At 39.1% G+C, this 19,749-nt stretch overlaps 1 protein-coding gene and 1 long non-coding RNA gene across 2 annotated transcripts; both read right to left on the reverse strand.

The window, feature by feature from the left end:
- Positions 1–3,919: 3,919 nt before the first annotated feature.
- On the reverse strand, positions 3,920–8,757 carry LOC103466856 (uncharacterized). Its single transcript, XR_533993.2, has 2 exons — positions 8,674–8,757; positions 3,920–7,850 (listed from the first exon to the last, which is right to left on the reverse strand). It is a non-coding gene; the product is annotated as an uncharacterized LOC103466856 (long non-coding RNA).
- A 16-nt stretch (positions 8,758–8,773) lies between these two features.
- e2f1 (E2F transcription factor 1) lies at positions 8,774–19,710 on the reverse strand. Its single transcript, XM_008412734.2, has 7 exons — positions 18,338–19,710; positions 17,998–18,097; positions 11,457–11,676; positions 11,237–11,389; positions 10,527–10,641; positions 9,879–10,176; positions 8,774–9,055 (listed from the first exon to the last, which is right to left on the reverse strand). The coding sequence occupies exons 1-7, from the start codon at positions 18,587–18,589 to the stop codon at positions 8,814–8,816; spliced, it is 1,380 nt and encodes a 459-aa protein (XP_008410956.1). The 5' UTR covers positions 18,590–19,710; the 3' UTR covers positions 8,774–8,813.
- Positions 19,711–19,749: the final 39 nt, after the last annotated feature.

A 19,749-nucleotide genomic window follows, 5' to 3' on the forward strand; every position in this document is an offset into this window, starting at 1 on the left:
TATATTTAAATATATTTTAAATATACTTGAACAAGTGTATATTTACACTTGGGCAAATATATATTTTGTTTACTTAAAGTATACTTTTATTTAATATATTAAAAGTGTATTTTGGTACAATTATGTTTAGTTATAATTTCGAAATTGGTACAAATATATTTTTAGTATACTTCAGATATATTTATAGGTAGTACACTTGATACTTAGTATACTTAGTGTACTTTCACAAATGTAAGGATGTTTGAAATATGCGTACGTACTTTTTTTCACCTGGGTAGCCATGCTTATAAAATAAAAAATATTAAATTACAAGAATAAAGAATTGTCATAAGTATTGTAAAAATAATGTTATATTACAAGAAAAAAGTCGTTTTACAATAAAGTCACAGCATTACGAGAATAAATTGATACTAAATAAAGTAAAAAAATGAGAGAATAAAGTTGTAATATTATGAGAATAGTCCTAATATTATGACTTCATTCTCCAAATATTGATTTTGTCACATTATTCACTTTGTTGTTATTTCAAGTCATTAACCAAGAAATCATTACTGTTTAAACTTTACCTTTAATAACAAAGTTACCTAATTTTCTATAACAATTTTATATCAGTAATGGTAATGTAAAATTATCATAATAAAGACATTTTGAATAATGTCAACTTTGTATTAAAAGTGTCATAATTTACCGAATGACACTTTATGACGACAGTCAAACATATTCATGAAGGCTTATTCTTTTTCATGACAGGTGTTATGTCATGTTGATGAMAGTGTCATGACAGTCTTATTCACCCCCCTTCAAATAAATTGTTACCCAAGATGTATATCACATTAAAACTTAAATATATTGTTTTAAATAAGAAAAGTAACAGAAAAACAGTAACACTGCTTGGGATTTTGAGAAGTTGTCTAGAAGAACAACTTCTCAAACTAGAAGAAAAATGGAGTCAGTGAGTCACTTTATGCTTTTTAACATGGTCATTTATGAGAAAAACATTTTTATTTCTCATAAGATGAAAAATTCACCTCATTATAACTAAAAGGTTTCTGATTTAACAAGTTTTGAGTTTCTCATTTTCTCAATTAAACAAGATTGCTCCTGAATGTACAATTATTTATCATTTCTAAGCAATTTCCATATTGAAAATAGTTTGTGTTTTATTACAATATTTCCAGCTGCTAATGAATAATAAATGAAGGCAAACTGAGCAGAACTGTGTAATGCACATAAGAGATGGTGCAAACAGGTCAGATCAAAATAGTCAACTTTAATTTGTCAAAAACATTGACAGGGACAATTTGATACAAAAGGACACTGAAACTAATCTGTAACTAACTCTGGAAATGTGTGGCACACAAACGCAGTATTGAGTACGTTGTTGCATGAGACTGGTTCTCAAAACACAGCACACAGCAACATTTATTAGCACAGCGACTGAAATAATAATCGTTCTTCTTTTGTCCTCATTTATATCCCAAACTGACTTTGCCAGAAAATAAAAAATCTAATTTTACCACATAGTATTATAAAAATCGGATTGAATGTCCTATTCCCCGAATAACCCGTCACATCCCTGACCTGTTATATTTTTAAAAAGCCATTTATAATTACTCTCACATTATGCAAGCCACTGATTTCTACAACTGCAACACAATTGATTTTTAAAAAAGTTTAAAAGGTGCAAACTTTATCGAACACCACAACAATCACCACTTTACCTCACCAAGGCACTGCCGTCGTCCTGCAGAGAAAAACACACAAATCACACAGAGGGGCAGCGCCGCCARCTCTACAGTTCAGCTGCYGCTCGGAGTAGAAGGCCAAACAAATTCCTAATAGTTCAGTGATTCTTGAAAAGAGGGACAAAATGGGTTTCAATTTTCTCCCCCCAAAAATTTAACTATTCCTCAAGCTTATGTATTCAAATATGACAAATAATGTTTTGGAAATGTAAAGATGCTAAGGTGCAGACTCCCAGTTGCAACATTTTTTTGAAAATTACATTTTTAATGAACCTGACCCAGAACTTTGTCAACACCATCTGACAAAAATAAATATAACGTATATTTATTTTTATAAATAAATATAAAATAAAATAAAATGTGCATTGCTATGGGCAGGCCCCAATAAAGATATAAAGAGACCACTTATTGGGTGTAGAATAGTAGGTTCCTGCCATGCATTGCATAGGCAGGCCCCAATAACATGCGCCTACCAGAGCTGCCTAGCCCTTTTTTTATTTTTTTTTATTTTTTATCATCATCATATACAACAAACATGGTATCGGCATCAGATGCATACNTTTGCCAGAAAATAAAAAATCTAATTTTACCACATAGTATTATAAAAATCGGATTGAATGTCCTATTCCCCGAATAACCCGTCACATCCCTGACCTGTTATATTTTTAAAAAGCCATTTATAATTACTCTCACATTATGCAAGCCACTGATTTCTACAACTGCAACACAATTGATTTTTAAAAAAGTTTAAAAGGTGCAAACTTTATCGAACACCACAACAATCACCACTTTACCTCACCAAGGCACTGCCGTCGTCCTGCAGAGAAAAACACACAAATCACACAGAGGGGCAGCGCCGCCARCTCTACAGTTCAGCTGCYGCTCGGAGTAGAAGGCCAAACAAATTCCTAATAGTTCAGTGATTCTTGAAAAGAGGGACAAAATGGGTTTCAATTTTCTCCCCCCAAAAATTTAACTATTCCTCAAGCTTATGTATTCAAATATGACAAATAATGTTTTGGAAATGTAAAGATGCTAAGGTGCAGACTCCCAGTTGCAACATTTTTTTGAAAATTACATTTTTAATGAACCTGACCCAGAACTTTGTCAACACCATCTGACAAAAATAAATATAACGTATATTTATTTTTATAAATAAATATAAAATAAAATAAAATGTGCATTGCTATGGGCAGGCCCCAATAAAGATATAAAGAGACCACTTATTGGGTGTAGAATAGTAGGTTCCTGCCATGCATTGCATAGGCAGGCCCCAATAACATGCGCCTACCAGAGCTGCCTAGCCCTTTTTTTATTTTTTTTTATTTTTTATCATCATCATATACAACAAACATGGTATCGGCATCAGATGCATACRATTCTAAAGAGCCTTTAGGCTGCTGCCTAGCCCTCTTAGCAAAGGAAGAGAAAGGAAGTGGTCATGGGGTCCTCAGAAGTTCTGATGCCCCCCCCCCCCYCCCCCAATGTCTGATTATTTTAAATTCTTTTTATGTCTGACAGTGTTGACAAAATCTTGGGACAAATTTTATTTGAGTTGGGAAATATATAAAAATTATTTTTAATTCAATTTATTGATACTTTTATAAATATTAATTTGAATACTTATACTTGATTGTCATAATATATCATCTTAGTATTATTCTTGTATTTATTTGTTTTAAACTATTATAATGTATCGAGTTCTGCTCCAGGACAAAGGTTTTTACAGACACCATCCACCTACTGCAATGTTTAAAATGAAAAGTATTCAGCAAACATAGTTCTGCTCACATGGCCCAGGTTAGTTTAGTCAAATATTTAAAAAAAACCATAATAACATTTTGTATATATTTTATTCAAATTTTGTGCTTTATCCATAGGACCTGTTTTGTCCCTCTTCTCAAGAATCAGAGTTACATGTTATAAACTGGATTTTAAGATAAAATATGAGATTAGTTATAAAAACTTTTACACTTTAAAAGGAGTTTGAAGCATGAAACTGAAAAAAAAATGCTCATTTCAGATTAGAAATTCTACTTGTGACAAATATTTTTGTTTCAAACCAATTTTACAATTCAAGCATGAAGTAATAAAGGTTTATCAATAAAGAAAATAAAACGTTCCATCTTTCTAAAGTTATTTTTACCTTGTTTAGGAGTTATTAACCAATCAAATGTGGAGAAATAGAGTATGTATTTAAATAGGACAGGGAAAAAACATTAGGTTATAAATATGCACAAAACAAGGTGGAGATTTACAAAAATGTCACAATTCCGGGGGATAATATTTGAAATAAAGTCTCCATCAGCCAGATGGAATGAAATTTACCTGTACCTTTATCCCTCCTAAACCCTTTTCCAGAACAAAAAATAAATATAAACACAGACACATACACACATCAAAGTCCAATGCTTACGAAAGCAAAAAAATCTAATGAAATGGTTAGCTTACATAAGTTAAGACAAAGATTTTACATGTACAACATTGCATGAGAAACATCTGATATATGCTTATTGCTGATCTAAACTGAAAGCAGACAGTKTCTCCAAGCTTTGTAATCAAATATGAAGATGCAGGTTGATGCAATTGAAGCAGAAAAAAAACATGAATGAAGGGTTTCAGTCAAGATGAAGATGACTGACTCCCTTCTACCTGATAGGTCACTGATTTAAGGCATGAGCAATACTGAGCCGATCTGAAGTGCATTTACTGAAAAACAACAGGACATCCTCGTTTCTGCTTTCCTTTTTCCCCCAAATCTAAAACTTCTACCCAAACTTTCCTAACACCTGCAGCAACGAAGTGAGCCACAGCCAACTGTGTAAGCTTTGAGATTGAGATTAAAGCTCCATGTCTTCCAGCACGTGAACGTCTAACATCTGAATCTTCTGCTAGACATGTAAAGGAAAATAAAACACACCAGAACCTAACCCTTCTAGAAACACACCTGTTCACATGTTTGAGTTAAGACTTCACTCTGCTCCAAACACCTGAGACTGCGGCTGAACGCCGTGAGGACTGAGTAAGTCTGATCAGGATTAACTGCTTCTCAAAGCCGCAGCAGTCTGCACACATGGAAACAAACTTCTTGGCATTGCTGGTAAAAAAAAAAAAAAAAAACCTTACTTAAATCTTTTATTGCAGCAGCATAATCTCATCTAAAAAAATTAAGTACCCTACCTTTAACTTCAGAGAATCTATTATGTAGAGGGAAAAAGTCGCTGTTTTAACAATCTATAGAAGCGCAATTGTTTTCAATTCATACATTCCCATTATGTTTTGACACTAGTATGTCCCGCAGTGARAAGGATGGTCAAAAAGGGCAAAGGTCACTGTTCAGACAACAGGGGGAAAATGTGTCATCTCCAAGTCGCCATAACGACCATAATATGCCATTTAACCAGCTATTTGGGAGAAATGTCCTACCGTGACAAGAGATATGAAGTTTGCTAAAATTCTACTTGAATTTAATCTGGAATCGTTTGGTTTGGTCTGATGAGACTGAAACCCCTTTCAGATCAKAGTTCAATAAGCGAGCGACCCTGACAAACTCGTTATTCACTTCTTCTTCTTCACTTTTGACCTGATACAAAACATCAATGCTGACCCCACGATAGCATTCTACCGCTTACAGTTCATTGTGGTTTGTTGCTACCTCCTGAAGTGCAACACAAGAATAATATCAGTGGGTTGGTAAACAGTTGATCACAAGGCGTAAAAATATYTAGAAATCATAAAATGAGATAATCTCAAAAGCAACAACGATCCAAACATTTAGCAGGGCGGAGGGGAAGCACCAGTAGCTGCGTTTCCATTTTAAATGCGAGTAAAACTTTGTTGGTATTCCGCYAATGTTGAAAAAACACAATTTTGCAATTGCAGTGTTTTCATTAAATAAGAAATGGAATTAAAATCACTCATGAACAATAACTCATGCGCCATCATCCTCCAACTGCTTCCTTCTTCGTGGTTTGCGTCAGTGGCAGCATCTGGTCGTGGATCGTTTGAGGCCAAAATAGTTTCTGTTGCAGTTTTGCAAATTAAACCAAGTTTTATACAGCCAAAAACCCTAACGCCATCCTAGCACCAAAACATTTGATAAAAAAAAATAAAAAAGCTTTTTTCAAAATTGGAAATTGCACATTTATTTTCTAGATGTCAAATTGTGCAATATGGTAAATTTTAAGCACAGCTAGTGATTTGTGTCCYAATTGCCACATTTACAACCTTAACCATATTGTTGTGAGAGTTCTGAYTACAGCTACTTCCAACAATGTTCAGAAGCTTTTGGATTAAGCTTTATGACTGGGTGATGACTGGGAATCTACRCCAACATATCATCTCAAAGGAGCAAAGAATGAAGCTTTTCCACAAGAAAGAAAAATCTAGTAGAGTCTGTGATGCTGTGTGCCTGACAATATGGACATAGTTAGAGTAAAAAACAGAGTATTAAGAATAATAAAGAACTGATAGACTCACAGTGAATAGAAAATCAGTCAGAATCTGATAATAACCAGAAACATCAGATCCAATCAACATGGGAATAGCGCACCAGACAYAATATCAGCTTTTTCAATCTGTTAGAAAACCYGTGGGCTAATTGCTGCATTACAGATGCACTAAAAACTGGACAATTCTGTCATCCCAGTCAGAAAAATCAGCTGATTGCCCTCTGAAATTGGATTTCCCACTGGGGAAACTGAGCAACTCAGACTACCCCTAGTTATAACTTGTAAGGCGGACTTTGCATTTCAATATGGCCACTCCTCACATCTACAGTAGTGAGATGTGATAGAAACATGTTTACAGAACACAGGTGGAAGAATGCATCTTAAATCAGTGTTACATGTAGAGCCTGGAATGATGTGAKGAAGAAATTTAAAGTGGTGTTTATGGAAAGTAAAGCTTAAAATGTTTGTCAGAGCTAATGCAATGGATGGGTGTCGCCATGTTGAAATTCACACTTCTTAACTAGAATTCAATTATTTCTTAAAAAAATAAAGATCTTGTTTTTCTAAACTTTTCAGTTTTGAGATTATGCCACACGAATAAAGGATGGGTTTATTTTKGGGTCTTTTTTAACTTCTTTTTACCAGGATGCTAAGAAATTCCTCCTCATCTGTCACCGCTTGGTTTCCCCACACACTGACAATGTTTCTCCTCTAGAGACGTCCTCAAAACTGGTCAATTCTAAGAAAGCTGATTCTTACAATGTAATCAGAAAAGTACTTCAGGAAGAGTGGATAAAAAAATCCCGTCGGGGGCTCTGACTTTTAAAACATCTCAGATACAACATGATCTAGTTTTACAGGATTCCAGAGTTTGGAGAATCTTCCAATGTTGTAATTACCTTGTGCTTTTCTGCTGATCATCATTCTGAAAACCTCCAGGATGCTTTCTAATAGTAGGCCGTCAATCTTCCCTCGACAGTCAAAACTCCTCAACCTGAAGGCCTTTCAGAGAAACACTGAGGAAATCTCAAACATCTGGACTCAGTGTTCACAGGAACTAATCCTAGACATCATGTTGCTGCACACGCAAACTCCAATCCTCCTCTGCCCAATGTCTACTTGGATAATACATCCAAAACCAACAACGTGGTACAAAATATCAGAATAAACTTATTTAAATAATTTAAATAGCCATACTATAGCTGAAATCCTGGTCAAAATTTTTTTTAAAATAGCCACAGAGAAGTGCTCACATTGGTATGTACAATTAAGGGCAAATTTGAGATTTCCTAACTAGGCRATTTCCCAGAGCCCAAAGGGAAGGAAAACTAAGATTGGACCTTAAAATTTTGGTTCACAGCTYTCCTTCAGCAGAAAGATAAAGTCCTACATTTAAGTCGTCTTTTCTCCGTCTACCCATCGCCCAAAACGTGCGACAAGTCCTCAAAGTCACAGTCGAACAGTTCGCTGATTCCTTCATGGTCCTCCAGTCCAAAGTGGTAGTCGTGTCTATAGGGAGGGGAGAGGTTGATAAAACTGTCCAACGGGAGAGGAAGGCATTCTCCGTTCAGGAGGTCCGAGGACGAGAGAGGCGACAGGTCAAAGGGCCCGATGTCCCCCAGGCTGGAGAACAGGTCTCCCCCCAGGAGAGATTCTGTTGACGAAAGTGAGAGGTGTGAAAAAAAAAAGACAATGGTGCGGGAACGCAGCCAACCACAAAAGATGTTAGAGTTATGTTTAAGCACTGTGGTGAAACCGGTCGTTCCTGCTGAGAGATTGATCAACTTCTGAGATAACCAAACATGTCAACAGAAAAATAAAACCTTAAAAAATCCTGCCAAACATGCGATGTAGGCACTGCAATTTAACCTGTCTTTACACTTATCTAGTTAATTACTGGAGCAACATTTCAGCAGACGATGGCTAAAACCAATGAAAAACAGGGTTTTCCAGACTCTTTTTATATGTGATTTCTGATCTATTTAGGCCCAACAGAACACCTTATAATTTTATTTTTGTTTTTTATTTTCAATTTTACACCATTTCCACTGTAGTGGACAACAAGATGATTTACTTCTGCCATTACGACCTGAAAGAGACACGAAAAACTAATAGGATCTGATGTTAACTTAAATATGCATTCAGTTTGATCAAAAACAAATTTAGTTTAAAGGAACCTTATTGCGGTCATGTGGTTATGGTATGTTCATATTTTCACACACCATTCATTCGCCCTGAACCGCAGTGACCCTCTGTGTGTGTGCTGCTACYCACTAACCAAACACCCGATTCTCTGGGTAAACTCTGCAGTACATGTGGCTTTTTCCCCTTGCAAAGCACAAATCGCTGCTCGTCTTAATCTGATTAGATTGTTTCATCAGTCTTACACAGTTTCCTCTCCTGAGATCAGCCATGTTGACATCGCTATCAGTCTTCATCTTTTTGTGTTTGAGAAACGTCTGAGTGTGAACTCTCACCTGCATCCCCACCCAGCACCAGCGGCGAAGCCTCCTGCTGGGAGGCCGCCGTTACCGTGGATGAGGTGGACGCTGGAGAAGACACGCCCANTCCTTCAGCAGAAAGATAAAGTCCTACATTTAAGTCGTCTTTTCTCCGTCTACCCATCGCCCAAAACGTGCGACAAGTCCTCAAAGTCACAGTCGAACAGTTCGCTGATTCCTTCATGGTCCTCCAGTCCAAAGTGGTAGTCGTGTCTATAGGGAGGGGAGAGGTTGATAAAACTGTCCAACGGGAGAGGAAGGCATTCTCCGTTCAGGAGGTCCGAGGACGAGAGAGGCGACAGGTCAAAGGGCCCGATGTCCCCCAGGCTGGAGAACAGGTCTCCCCCCAGGAGAGATTCTGTTGACGAAAGTGAGAGGTGTGAAAAAAAAAAGACAATGGTGCGGGAACGCAGCCAACCACAAAAGATGTTAGAGTTATGTTTAAGCACTGTGGTGAAACCGGTCGTTCCTGCTGAGAGATTGATCAACTTCTGAGATAACCAAACATGTCAACAGAAAAATAAAACCTTAAAAAATCCTGCCAAACATGCGATGTAGGCACTGCAATTTAACCTGTCTTTACACTTATCTAGTTAATTACTGGAGCAACATTTCAGCAGACGATGGCTAAAACCAATGAAAAACAGGGTTTTCCAGACTCTTTTTATATGTGATTTCTGATCTATTTAGGCCCAACAGAACACCTTATAATTTTATTTTTGTTTTTTATTTTCAATTTTACACCATTTCCACTGTAGTGGACAACAAGATGATTTACTTCTGCCATTACGACCTGAAAGAGACACGAAAAACTAATAGGATCTGATGTTAACTTAAATATGCATTCAGTTTGATCAAAAACAAATTTAGTTTAAAGGAACCTTATTGCGGTCATGTGGTTATGGTATGTTCATATTTTCACACACCATTCATTCGCCCTGAACCGCAGTGACCCTCTGTGTGTGTGCTGCTACYCACTAACCAAACACCCGATTCTCTGGGTAAACTCTGCAGTACATGTGGCTTTTTCCCCTTGCAAAGCACAAATCGCTGCTCGTCTTAATCTGATTAGATTGTTTCATCAGTCTTACACAGTTTCCTCTCCTGAGATCAGCCATGTTGACATCGCTATCAGTCTTCATCTTTTTGTGTTTGAGAAACGTCTGAGTGTGAACTCTCACCTGCATCCCCACCCAGCACCAGCGGCGAAGCCTCCTGCTGGGAGGCCGCCGTTACCGTGGATGAGGTGGACGCTGGAGAAGACACGCCCAYGTCCAACGCCGCTGCTCCAGTTTGGGCCGGCAGTGGCAGTTGCTCGGCGGGTGGCGTGGGGGGTGTGGGGGGTGTGCGGTGGRATGGGTCGGCGCTGATTTGAGACGGGCTGCCACCCGTCACGGGGCTGCACACGCCTGAGCTGTCCTCTGGACAGAGGAAGACGTCTATGGGACCCTGCGTGCTCCTGAGCGACACCTGGTAGCCCTGAGAGACACGGACAACATGAAGGAGCGCCGCTCAGTCAGGAGGAACTCACACACTGCAGCTCCATTACAAACATGTCCAAACTTTGTCAATATTCCACTAATGTTGGAAAAAAAAACCCTCCAACATTTTGCAATTGCTGTTTCTACTATATAAGAAACAAAATTACAGCTCACACGTAAAGAAGTTTGTTCACACCACTTGTGGAGCTTTTGATCGACAAACAGTATTTTATATTTTATTTAAATTGGCAATTTTCCATTAAGTGAATTTATGYTCAAAATGTCAAACTGTGGACTTATAGGGTGAATGGAAACGCAGCTACTGAGGCGGGTTTCCTCTGCCCTCACCTCGCTGGGCTCTGTGACTTGCATCTGAGTCTCTGGAGGAGCTCTGACCACCATGACCAGCTGGTCTGGGGAGTCGAAYGACTGCCGCAGGTCCTGACAGCGCACGTAGCCCAGCCTGCTGGACGCAGCTGTTAAAGAGCTAACACTTCTGTTTGCAGGATGCAATGTTGCAATGTTGTTTTCTGATTGTTGCAGTCTAAAATGACTAAAGCTTATTTTTAGCACCATATGGTTGTACAAAAAATGTTGAAATTGTTGCATATGACCAGAATAAAGACGGGATTTTAACATCGGATTTAAATTGCAAATTACGTTTCCAAGTTCCTTCTTCTACTTTATGCAAATAAAATCACGTCCTGTGTTGTCACAGTGCARAAGAAGAACTCCATATTGGTCATTCAAGWTAACATGAACTGTATWAGCAAAACATACAGAACGTCTCAAAAGAMAAAAAGGCATATGTTACCATTTATCATTATGCATGCTTTGTCTWTCAAGAGATGCCTTTATCGTAATTAGTTGAAAATCGTCTCAAAACAACAATATTATTATTTATCTCCATAATTTCTGGAACTATCTATTGTCCAGCTAAATGTGTTGTTGTGACAGGCCTAGGTATGAATATTTCTGTAGGTGTCCAGCCATCCAACCAACTGATGAATCAAACCCGGTCACTCATACAGCATTCACTAGAAGCMGTAAAAGGATATTTCTTGTTCTGTGGTTCCTCGGTCAGCAGCCGCAGCTGCAGGGTGCATTTAGAGATGAGTTCGTCCAGCTGCTCCTCAGCCTCAGTCAGGTCACACACCTCCCTCTGCAGCTCCTTGTGCCGGGACACCAGGCTGGTATCGATGCGGTTGCCGCTGCAGAACAACAGTTGTGTTAAAACTCAGAAGTTACCTCAGCAGTCTGGTTTGCTCTCACACTCACAGCCACTGGATGTTGTTCTTGGACTTCTTGGAGATGAGCTGGATTCCCTCCAGGACGTTAGTGATGTCATAGATGCGTCTCTTCTGGACATCCAGGACCTGGGAGGCCCAGTTCAGGTCCACCACGCCGTCGGCTGACTGCGACAGCAGGTTCAGGAAGCGCTTGGTGGTCAGGTTTAGGGACGTGTCGTATCGGGACTTCTCCGTCGAGCTTCGAGGAACTTTGCAGAAAACAAAGAACGTCTGAGTTTACATTTTCTGTAGAATTCAAATTTATTCAAAAAAYATGTCAAAGGGAAATTAAACGTTGCAGCAATTCATATTAATTTAAGATTCTGATAGTGACGGCTGTGGGCAGAAAGGATCTCCTGTAGCAGTCTGTGTTACAGATAATTTGATTAAGCCTCTGACTTTTCTATGAAGAGGGAAGTCTGATGAAGAGGATGCTCAGGATTAACAGAGGCACCTGGTTTATTTAATGTTCTGCAAACTGAACCTCCATTTTAGGGCTCCTGCTCTCGAGTTCAACATTTTGCAAAATCCTTTTCCAAAGTATTGCACCCCATTTCATCTGGTACATTATAACTTCAAACATTTGCCTGTTTGTTTAATTATTAAGCACAAAGTAGGACACAACTCTGATGTGGAAGGAATATTTGCTGACACCAGCAAATATTCCTTCCTTCTACAGACGATCCAGGGCAACGGATCGTCTACAGAAGTCATTTAATTACCAGTAACATCCTATTTATGAGTAGTTTCATCTCAGTATAAATCCAGTTGTTCTGTGAAGGACTCTGAAGAAACATTAGTGATAGTGATTAAGCAGCAAGATGACGATTAAAGATGTTTTCACATCTGATAGTCCAGAAGACTCGGTTTGATTTGGAACCAAAATTATAACATTTGTTCCATTTTCAGCTGCTGTGTCAAATAAACCAAAGTATTTGAAAACCTGTTCCTCCCCAGTCCTGTGGGAGCGCTGCACCAAGAATCACTGAAGGAAATGACATGAGAACAAAATGTAAAAAATTAAATAAAATGGAGTGATGTCAAATTTTAGCTGTTGTCGGATTTCTCTTTTGTCTTTGGCTAAAGACCACAAATGGCTAAAGACTGACAAGATAGACTGACTTGTTTGTTTTGATTGTATTTACCCAGAATTCTCTGTACTATACTCAACCTCCTGCTTTTGGAGTGGTCTAAAAAAAGCAGAGGAGTTAAAGCAGATATCTGAAGGAGCACTGCTCAGCCCATCATCCAAGAATGGAAACAGTATCGCACAACTGGAAAAAAAAAAGAACAACAACAAAAAGAAGCTAAAATTGATCAGGGGACAAAACAAGCGACAGACTAGCAACCCGTCCAGGGTGACCCCGCCTCTCGCCTGGAACATCAGCTGGAGATAGGCACCAGCAACCCTCCYGACCCCACTAAGGGACAAGGGTGTACAGAAAATGGATGGATGGACGGAATGTCAATGTCTGTATATTCATCTTCAGCAGAGACAAGAAGTTAAATGCAGGCGGCTGGGACAAAGTGAAACATGATAAAACAAAGAGAGCTTATTTCTACGTCGTCCTATGGGTTTCACTGAAACAGGATCCTCTTTGGCTGCGTTGTGCAGGAACAATGTCACTTCACTGCAGCTTTAACACAAAGCCAGACAATCTGATCAGCACAACTGTTTTCCCCTTCTGACATGGTGCTGGAGTAAAGGTCAGGATGGTACTGAGATCCAGCCTTACGGGCCAACAGTGAGCACTGAGGAAACAGAGGAAGAGCGCCTTATTACTCTGACTGAGTCTACAATCGTAGACTCATCTTGTTTGGCATGAAGGAAATGGCCGATTAGAAATAAACAAATGACCTTAAAACCGCAAATAGTTGAATGAAAAAGGCCTACTGGTAAGTTGAAGAAGTAGAAGCCGTCGCTGAAAGACACCCAAAGAGCCATCAACAATATCTGTGTATTCTGCTAGTATACACAGCTATTTTACTAATGTTTCTGTTAGTATTCTGCTAATGTAAAAAAAAAAAATCACAATTGTGATGTTTCCTTTACATAAGAAATACAATTTAAAAATCACATATGATTGAAGCCGAAGTTGTCTTTTTTTTTGCAATAACCTAGAAGCAGCTTGTTCCAGGTGATGTGTATAAATGAATGAGTCCACTGCATGCGCTACAATATCAACAGAAAACACCCAGAGGTGTTTAATCTACAAACTGAAAAMCTGTAGCTACYGTTTTATTTGCAGGTAAGGCTGCCCTCTTGATTCAGGCYGTCTCAGTTTAGGTTATAATTGAGTTATCTTTCTCTAAGCAATGTTCTGATCATACTGGGCTTGGATTGTTCTCTCTGTTTAATTCKGTGTGCTACTCATTTAGTCCATTTATGGGTATTTATTCCTTTCATGAGTGTCAAATTYCATATAAAAASACGTTTATTATCCATTATAACCCAACAATTACCAAAGTACTGAAAATGTTTGAACCATTTCTTTAAATCTCATTTCCTAATTATCTTAATTTTGCCGCTTTTGTTTTCCATCATGTAGGTCTGGGCTTTGACTTGACCATTCTATAATCTAAATAAGTTTTAATCTGACTGGCTACAGAGTTACTTCACACTGTACACAGTCATAAATCACACTGCACTTTTTCCTGTCTATATGTGTGAATTTTATGAATTCTGTTGGCTGTTATGACTTCAGTCTATCTGTACAACTTGTGACTTGAAATTGCCCCTCGGGGACAAATGGTTATTTCAACAGAATTGAGGTCCCTGTTTTCTGTCGACTCTGACCACCTTCCTGTTTCCACGGTAGAAAAGCACATGGTGGAGCCAYCACAGTGATTCACCATGTGTGCAATGATCTTTCATCATCATTAAAATATGTTCCAATTATGTGTTTGCCATATTCCCAACCTGTCTTGTGGCAAATTACAAAAAKGATTTATTTGGACTTTCTTTAAAAAATATATTCTGTCTTTTTTCCTCCCCGTTTATAACAGTCAAATTTGTTGATAGCTTCACTAAACTGCATTCCTGTCGGCAGATTCTCASACCCGAACAGCAGTCATGTCCTGACAGGGTTGCCTTACTCCAYATTTCCATGATAGGATGACAGACTGAACAGTGGTTCAGTGGATTTGTGTTTTTATTAGGCCTGTCGCAATAAGAAATAAATCAATAAATCAATGAATCACAGGATAAATTAAACTGAGTTCAATMATTTCCATTTGCATGAATTATTGTTTTTCTCTTTTCTCTCTTTCTGCCAAAAACTGGATGWTAAGAGTCTTCAGTCTGGTACTTTGGTCTCAACTAGTCCTTTTTTGAAGGACAATTTTGTTTATAGAAACTTTATAATCCATTTTATGTATTGTTTCTGATTTATTTATTTAAGATATTTAAAATTTCTTCCAGTTCCAGTGTTAAATGTTTGTTAGAATTTAAAGTTTATTGATCTCTGAGAGGGAAAACTTACAATATTATGCCATTACTGTTCTAGAAAATGATCTCATAACAACAATATTACCATTTATCACAACAAGTGCTGAGAAAATAYATCACCCAGCAAAAGTTTATCATTTAAGCCCATTTCTTGTTTTGGTGAGCAAAACAAGAAATGGGCCTTTATAGGCCCATTTCTCTGAGCCTTCACAGAACAGAACATYATTTATACTTTCAGTATTTCATTGGCGCAATCTGAAATTGTACTAAAGCATTTTCTTACTCTGCTCTGATCTAATACAAAAAGAGAAAACGTTTTTTTTAAATTGTGCTTGTTTTTATTTAACGGAGACATAGTTCTTAACTACTTGCATTGTGTTTGTAATTTTGTTTATTTTCATAAAAACATTTCTCTCTTGTAAATGAGATCTAGCGTCTGAATGAACAAAGCTCAAATAAAATGCACACAGGCAGGCAAGCAAATGCTTGTGTTGTGTTTTTTGAGTAAAGGGAGGTGAACACAATTTTATTCCCCATATCATATTTTTATGTCAATTGTCGAGAAAAGTSGAGCTCATCCCACTTCCCCATGCTGGAGATKTAGTTTAATAATAACAATGAATAAAGTTACYTTTACAATTGAGTACACAGGTGACACAAGACCCAACAGTAGAGTAGGACAGTAATAAAATTAATCTGGTTGTGTGTATTGCTATTGTGTCCTGCAAACTTTGCTTTAATTCTACTTTTTTCTATTTAATCATAAAAAATCAGAGTCAGGCAGAAAGAGAGTCATGAAACAGGAAGAGCTGGTTTCCTGAAGAAAGGGGAAGTTTCCAGCCTGCATCAGTATAAAAATAGTTCTGACCATTCCTTATTTTAAAGCATTAAAGGTTTAAAGAATAAAATCTAAACATGTTGAGTAATTGGATAAAACCCAGAGTAAAATACTTAAATTAATAATAATAACTTATAATTAGGCCAATAATTAATATTGGTTTAACCAGTGGTTGATGTTGGTTTGATTAATAAGAATATTTACACTTACTCTTACACTTATGGAAGTACTTAAAGGTGAAACAAGTAACTGTAACATGGTATCAGATAATTAGAATAATGGATTATTCTTGGTTTCTTGTCAGAAGTGTCTGTAATAACTCACATTATGATTATAATAAGAATAACTAATAAGTTATGGTTATTATAACATTATAAATGAATGTTAAACCAGAGAAACTAAAAGGTTATAAATGTGATTTTGACATTGAAATTGAAATGGTGTAAAATGTGTAACTGTAATTAAAGGTCACTGATGTTGTGTTGAAAGTAGATAGTAGGTGAAAGGTCAGGGGGAAAGAGGAACTGATAGGAGAGCAGAGGTAACCAAGGCCTTATTGCTAAACTTTAACTTTCCTAAGAAAAGGTTGGGCAGGCAACAGACGTAGGAGGACTGTTGAGCAATTCGGGGATCATTGAAACAGACATCAGGTCTTGAGGTCTCCAAGGTGATGGATATGAGATCATCTGTCCAAGCAGTCAGCCAATGAGAGGCACAGCAACAAAGCTAGCCAATGCAAATGCAACAAAAGGTGGATAAACCCTTTATAAGGTGGGTACAAAAGAGGAATCGTTGGTTGGATCCTTCAGGCAGCTTCGAGCCAAGACGGAGATGGACAAAGAACTCTGCAGCTGAAGAAGAGCCGGGGCCACAGAGCCGAAGACTGTTCTGCACATGGGGACCAACCCGTTAGCCCCGCAACATGTGGCTTCAAATCGCACTTCTCTCAACAGCTGGGTTTAGACCCCAAAGACAAAGACCAAGGCAAAGATGAAGATAAAGACAAAGATAAAGACAAAGGCAAAGAACAAAGGCAAAGAGGAAGAACTGGTGTGTTCCTTCCGTGGGACCAGGAAGATCGTGAGACGAGGAAAAAGGAGCTACAGAGCTGCAAGACAAGAAGCTGAGGACCGCTTCACGCATGAGGAAGTCACTTGAGGCCCGAGACCTGCCGCTCTAAGTCAGTATTCTTCCTGTACTGGGAGCCTCCTGCTGCTGCAACACCTTCTTTATCATCAGGCCAGTTCTGGGGTTCAAGATGCCAAAATCCGTCCGTCTCTCTCAAAGTTTCCCTCTTTTAGTTCTCAGTGTCAGCATTAGGGAAAGATAGGYTAGATTATTGATTTTACTTATTTGATTATTTCTGCTACTGAATTAAGCTGTACTGACTCTTGTAAAATTGCCTTACTCATAAAATAATTAGCATTAAGAAAATCTAAAAGAGGTTGTGGACATTCAATTAATGAGTCACCTTAAAGTTCTTTGATGGTTGTAAAATAGCTATGAAGTTTGATTCTGGGAGGGAAAAGTGGAAAATGTTTTATAGGTTGCTTTTAGCCAAAACTAAAACACCCTTGGGACTCGCACGAGTCACTAAAACCAACCTGGTTCAGTAACAAGGGCAAGTTGTAAAAAAGAGAAAGAGCAACCGTTAACAGGTGTGCTCTGTGAAACTACTGGATTGCAGGCTGCTCAATCTGGTTAATTTACAGGGTGAAGAAGGGWGGGACAGATGTCCAGATGGATGGAGGTCGTTAGAAACCAGGCTAGTCTTTCTCGATGCCAGCTTAAACAGAGTTTACTCAGTTCTGACCAGGGTAAATCCCATCAGATTTAGAAAACTCAATTCACCCGTTAGATGGAGAGCTGGCTGCAACATCTCCCTCCTCTCAGAAGAGGAAGTAGAAAGAGAGAGTAGGGGGGGGGAGGGGGTTGCGAAACAACACAATCATATAAAACCTTGATACAACACATCGTAGTTTATGGTTGCAGTGTGAATAGAAGTTTGAGGGTGAGGGGAATGAAAACTTGCATGTMACTGAATGTGATCTGAATGCAGAGAACAGCCGCCATTAGAACCTTTAACTACTGAACCTGGCAGAAAACAATGGAGGACATTGTAAATAAAGCATCGGCTGCTCTTAAAACAATGACAAAGGTTGACGATTATGCATGTGTGTGTGTTGGAAGCACTCGCATAGATGAATGCCTCCCACTGAGTTTTTTTTTTTTTAATGCGTTTACCTCTAGGAGGAGCAGGTGTGGAGGGCGGGACTTGGCCTGTGGCTGGTCGCGTGGTACTGACGTACTGATGGTCGCTGTCCAGGTCCAACTTCCTCTTTACCTAACCACAAACAGGTGRAGGAGAGAACATGTTACAATGGAGGTTTATGATGTCGTATTAGATGATGTAAAGGTGATGTATCATGGGAGAATGCAGATGTGCAAAACCTTCAAGCAACAGATGCTGAGGTTTTGGAAGAGCTCTGTTGCRCTGCAGAACATCTGAAAGCCCTCGTTTAACCACTTCCCTTGTTCTCTCACCCTGCCCTCCCCTCATCTCCCCATCCCTCATTCTTCTCACCGGGGGCCTCCCCAGAACAGGCCGCCTCTTGTCCTGGACCCCTACGTCGGTGGGGCCCTGCGGCGTGGCGAAGAGCAGGATCTCCCCTGTGCTGGTCGGGGCGATGGCCGGGTGGAGCCCCTCGTTGCTGGGGCTGGTGATGATCACTATCTGATGCTCCTCGCCCAGGTCTATGCTCCCAGAGTTCAGCAGCGTCTCAAAATCTGCCAGCAGATCCTCTGACGTCTGCCCTGTTATCAGAGTTTCTGACATGGTGGCCCTCACTGGACACTGCGATGCCGTGCTGTGAAAGAGGACCAACACCTACTGGCATTTGCAGTGCCCTGTGAATGTTGTGGTGCAAAATGGGCAATCTTTTCAGGGGTGTGTGTTGTTAAAAGGAGTCAGAGCATTTCTTCAAATGCAAAGCTCCTTTTTTCTTAAAGTTGTTGATCTAGTCACTTAAATCTAAATTAGAAATACWGATTTGATCAATCAAACGTAGATCAGAGGTGAAACTGAAAAACAGGATGTTCTGCCAAACAGGAAAATTGGCAACTGAGAATCGCTGCTTAAACGCATAATCCGCACCACGCCTACAGACTCAAAGGTAAAAATGTTATTAAAAAGATTTTAAAAATGTTATGGTGGAGGTAATGAACGCTGGTTATGAATGAACCGGCTCAGGAGCGAGCGGATCTTTTGTTTTCAAGCCTCCTGTCAGCAGAGTTCTGCCGCGGCCTGTGGCCACTGTGATGCCCTGCTAACAAGCTAACTTATAGCTCCACAACAAAGACTCACACAAGTTCACTAAATGAACCGGGCAGCAGTTGAGCTAGCTATTAACCACCTTGCAGCGACATTATTTTATTTTATCTTGAAATCAGAGCTCAGTTATTAAGCTAAAAAAAACTTTAGTGCAGCCTACAGAAGTTAGCTTATCAGCATAAATTATCTACAGACCAAAACGCATCGCCACGCACCGAAATAATCTCGGTCTGTATATTTGTGAAACCAGGAGTGTGTCTCGATGAAAGAACACGATTTAAGTTGCGTATAGATGTATAGGGTGAGTTAGCATGTTAGCTTTAGCCGCATATCTTTATTCCCCTCGTTTTGTTGGGGCACGCAGGAAGCAGTCCGACAAAACATGCAAAAATAACGCGAAATGAAAGAGCCAAAATCTACGTTCATTCATCAAACCGGCAGGCTGAGGTCCTCGGGTCGCTCACTACTGGGCGCGGCCGATCTGTAAAAGTATCCTCGCAACCCAGCTTTCGGCCGTTTTTGTTGTTATTGTCCCAGCTGATCGACATCCAAACAAGCTGTTGGTCGGTTTTCGCGCGAAATCTTTTTTGCCGCGAAACCTGCACGTGGATAGAAAGACCAAACCCCATTGGTCGAAGAGGTGCGTTTTCCGCGTCGCGAGGCTG

The sequence above is a fragment of the Poecilia reticulata genome, linkage group LG7, assembly GCF_000633615.1.
Source record: "Poecilia reticulata strain Guanapo linkage group LG7, Guppy_female_1.0+MT, whole genome shotgun sequence".
Taxonomy (NCBI): Eukaryota; Metazoa; Chordata; class Actinopteri; order Cyprinodontiformes; family Poeciliidae; genus Poecilia; species Poecilia reticulata.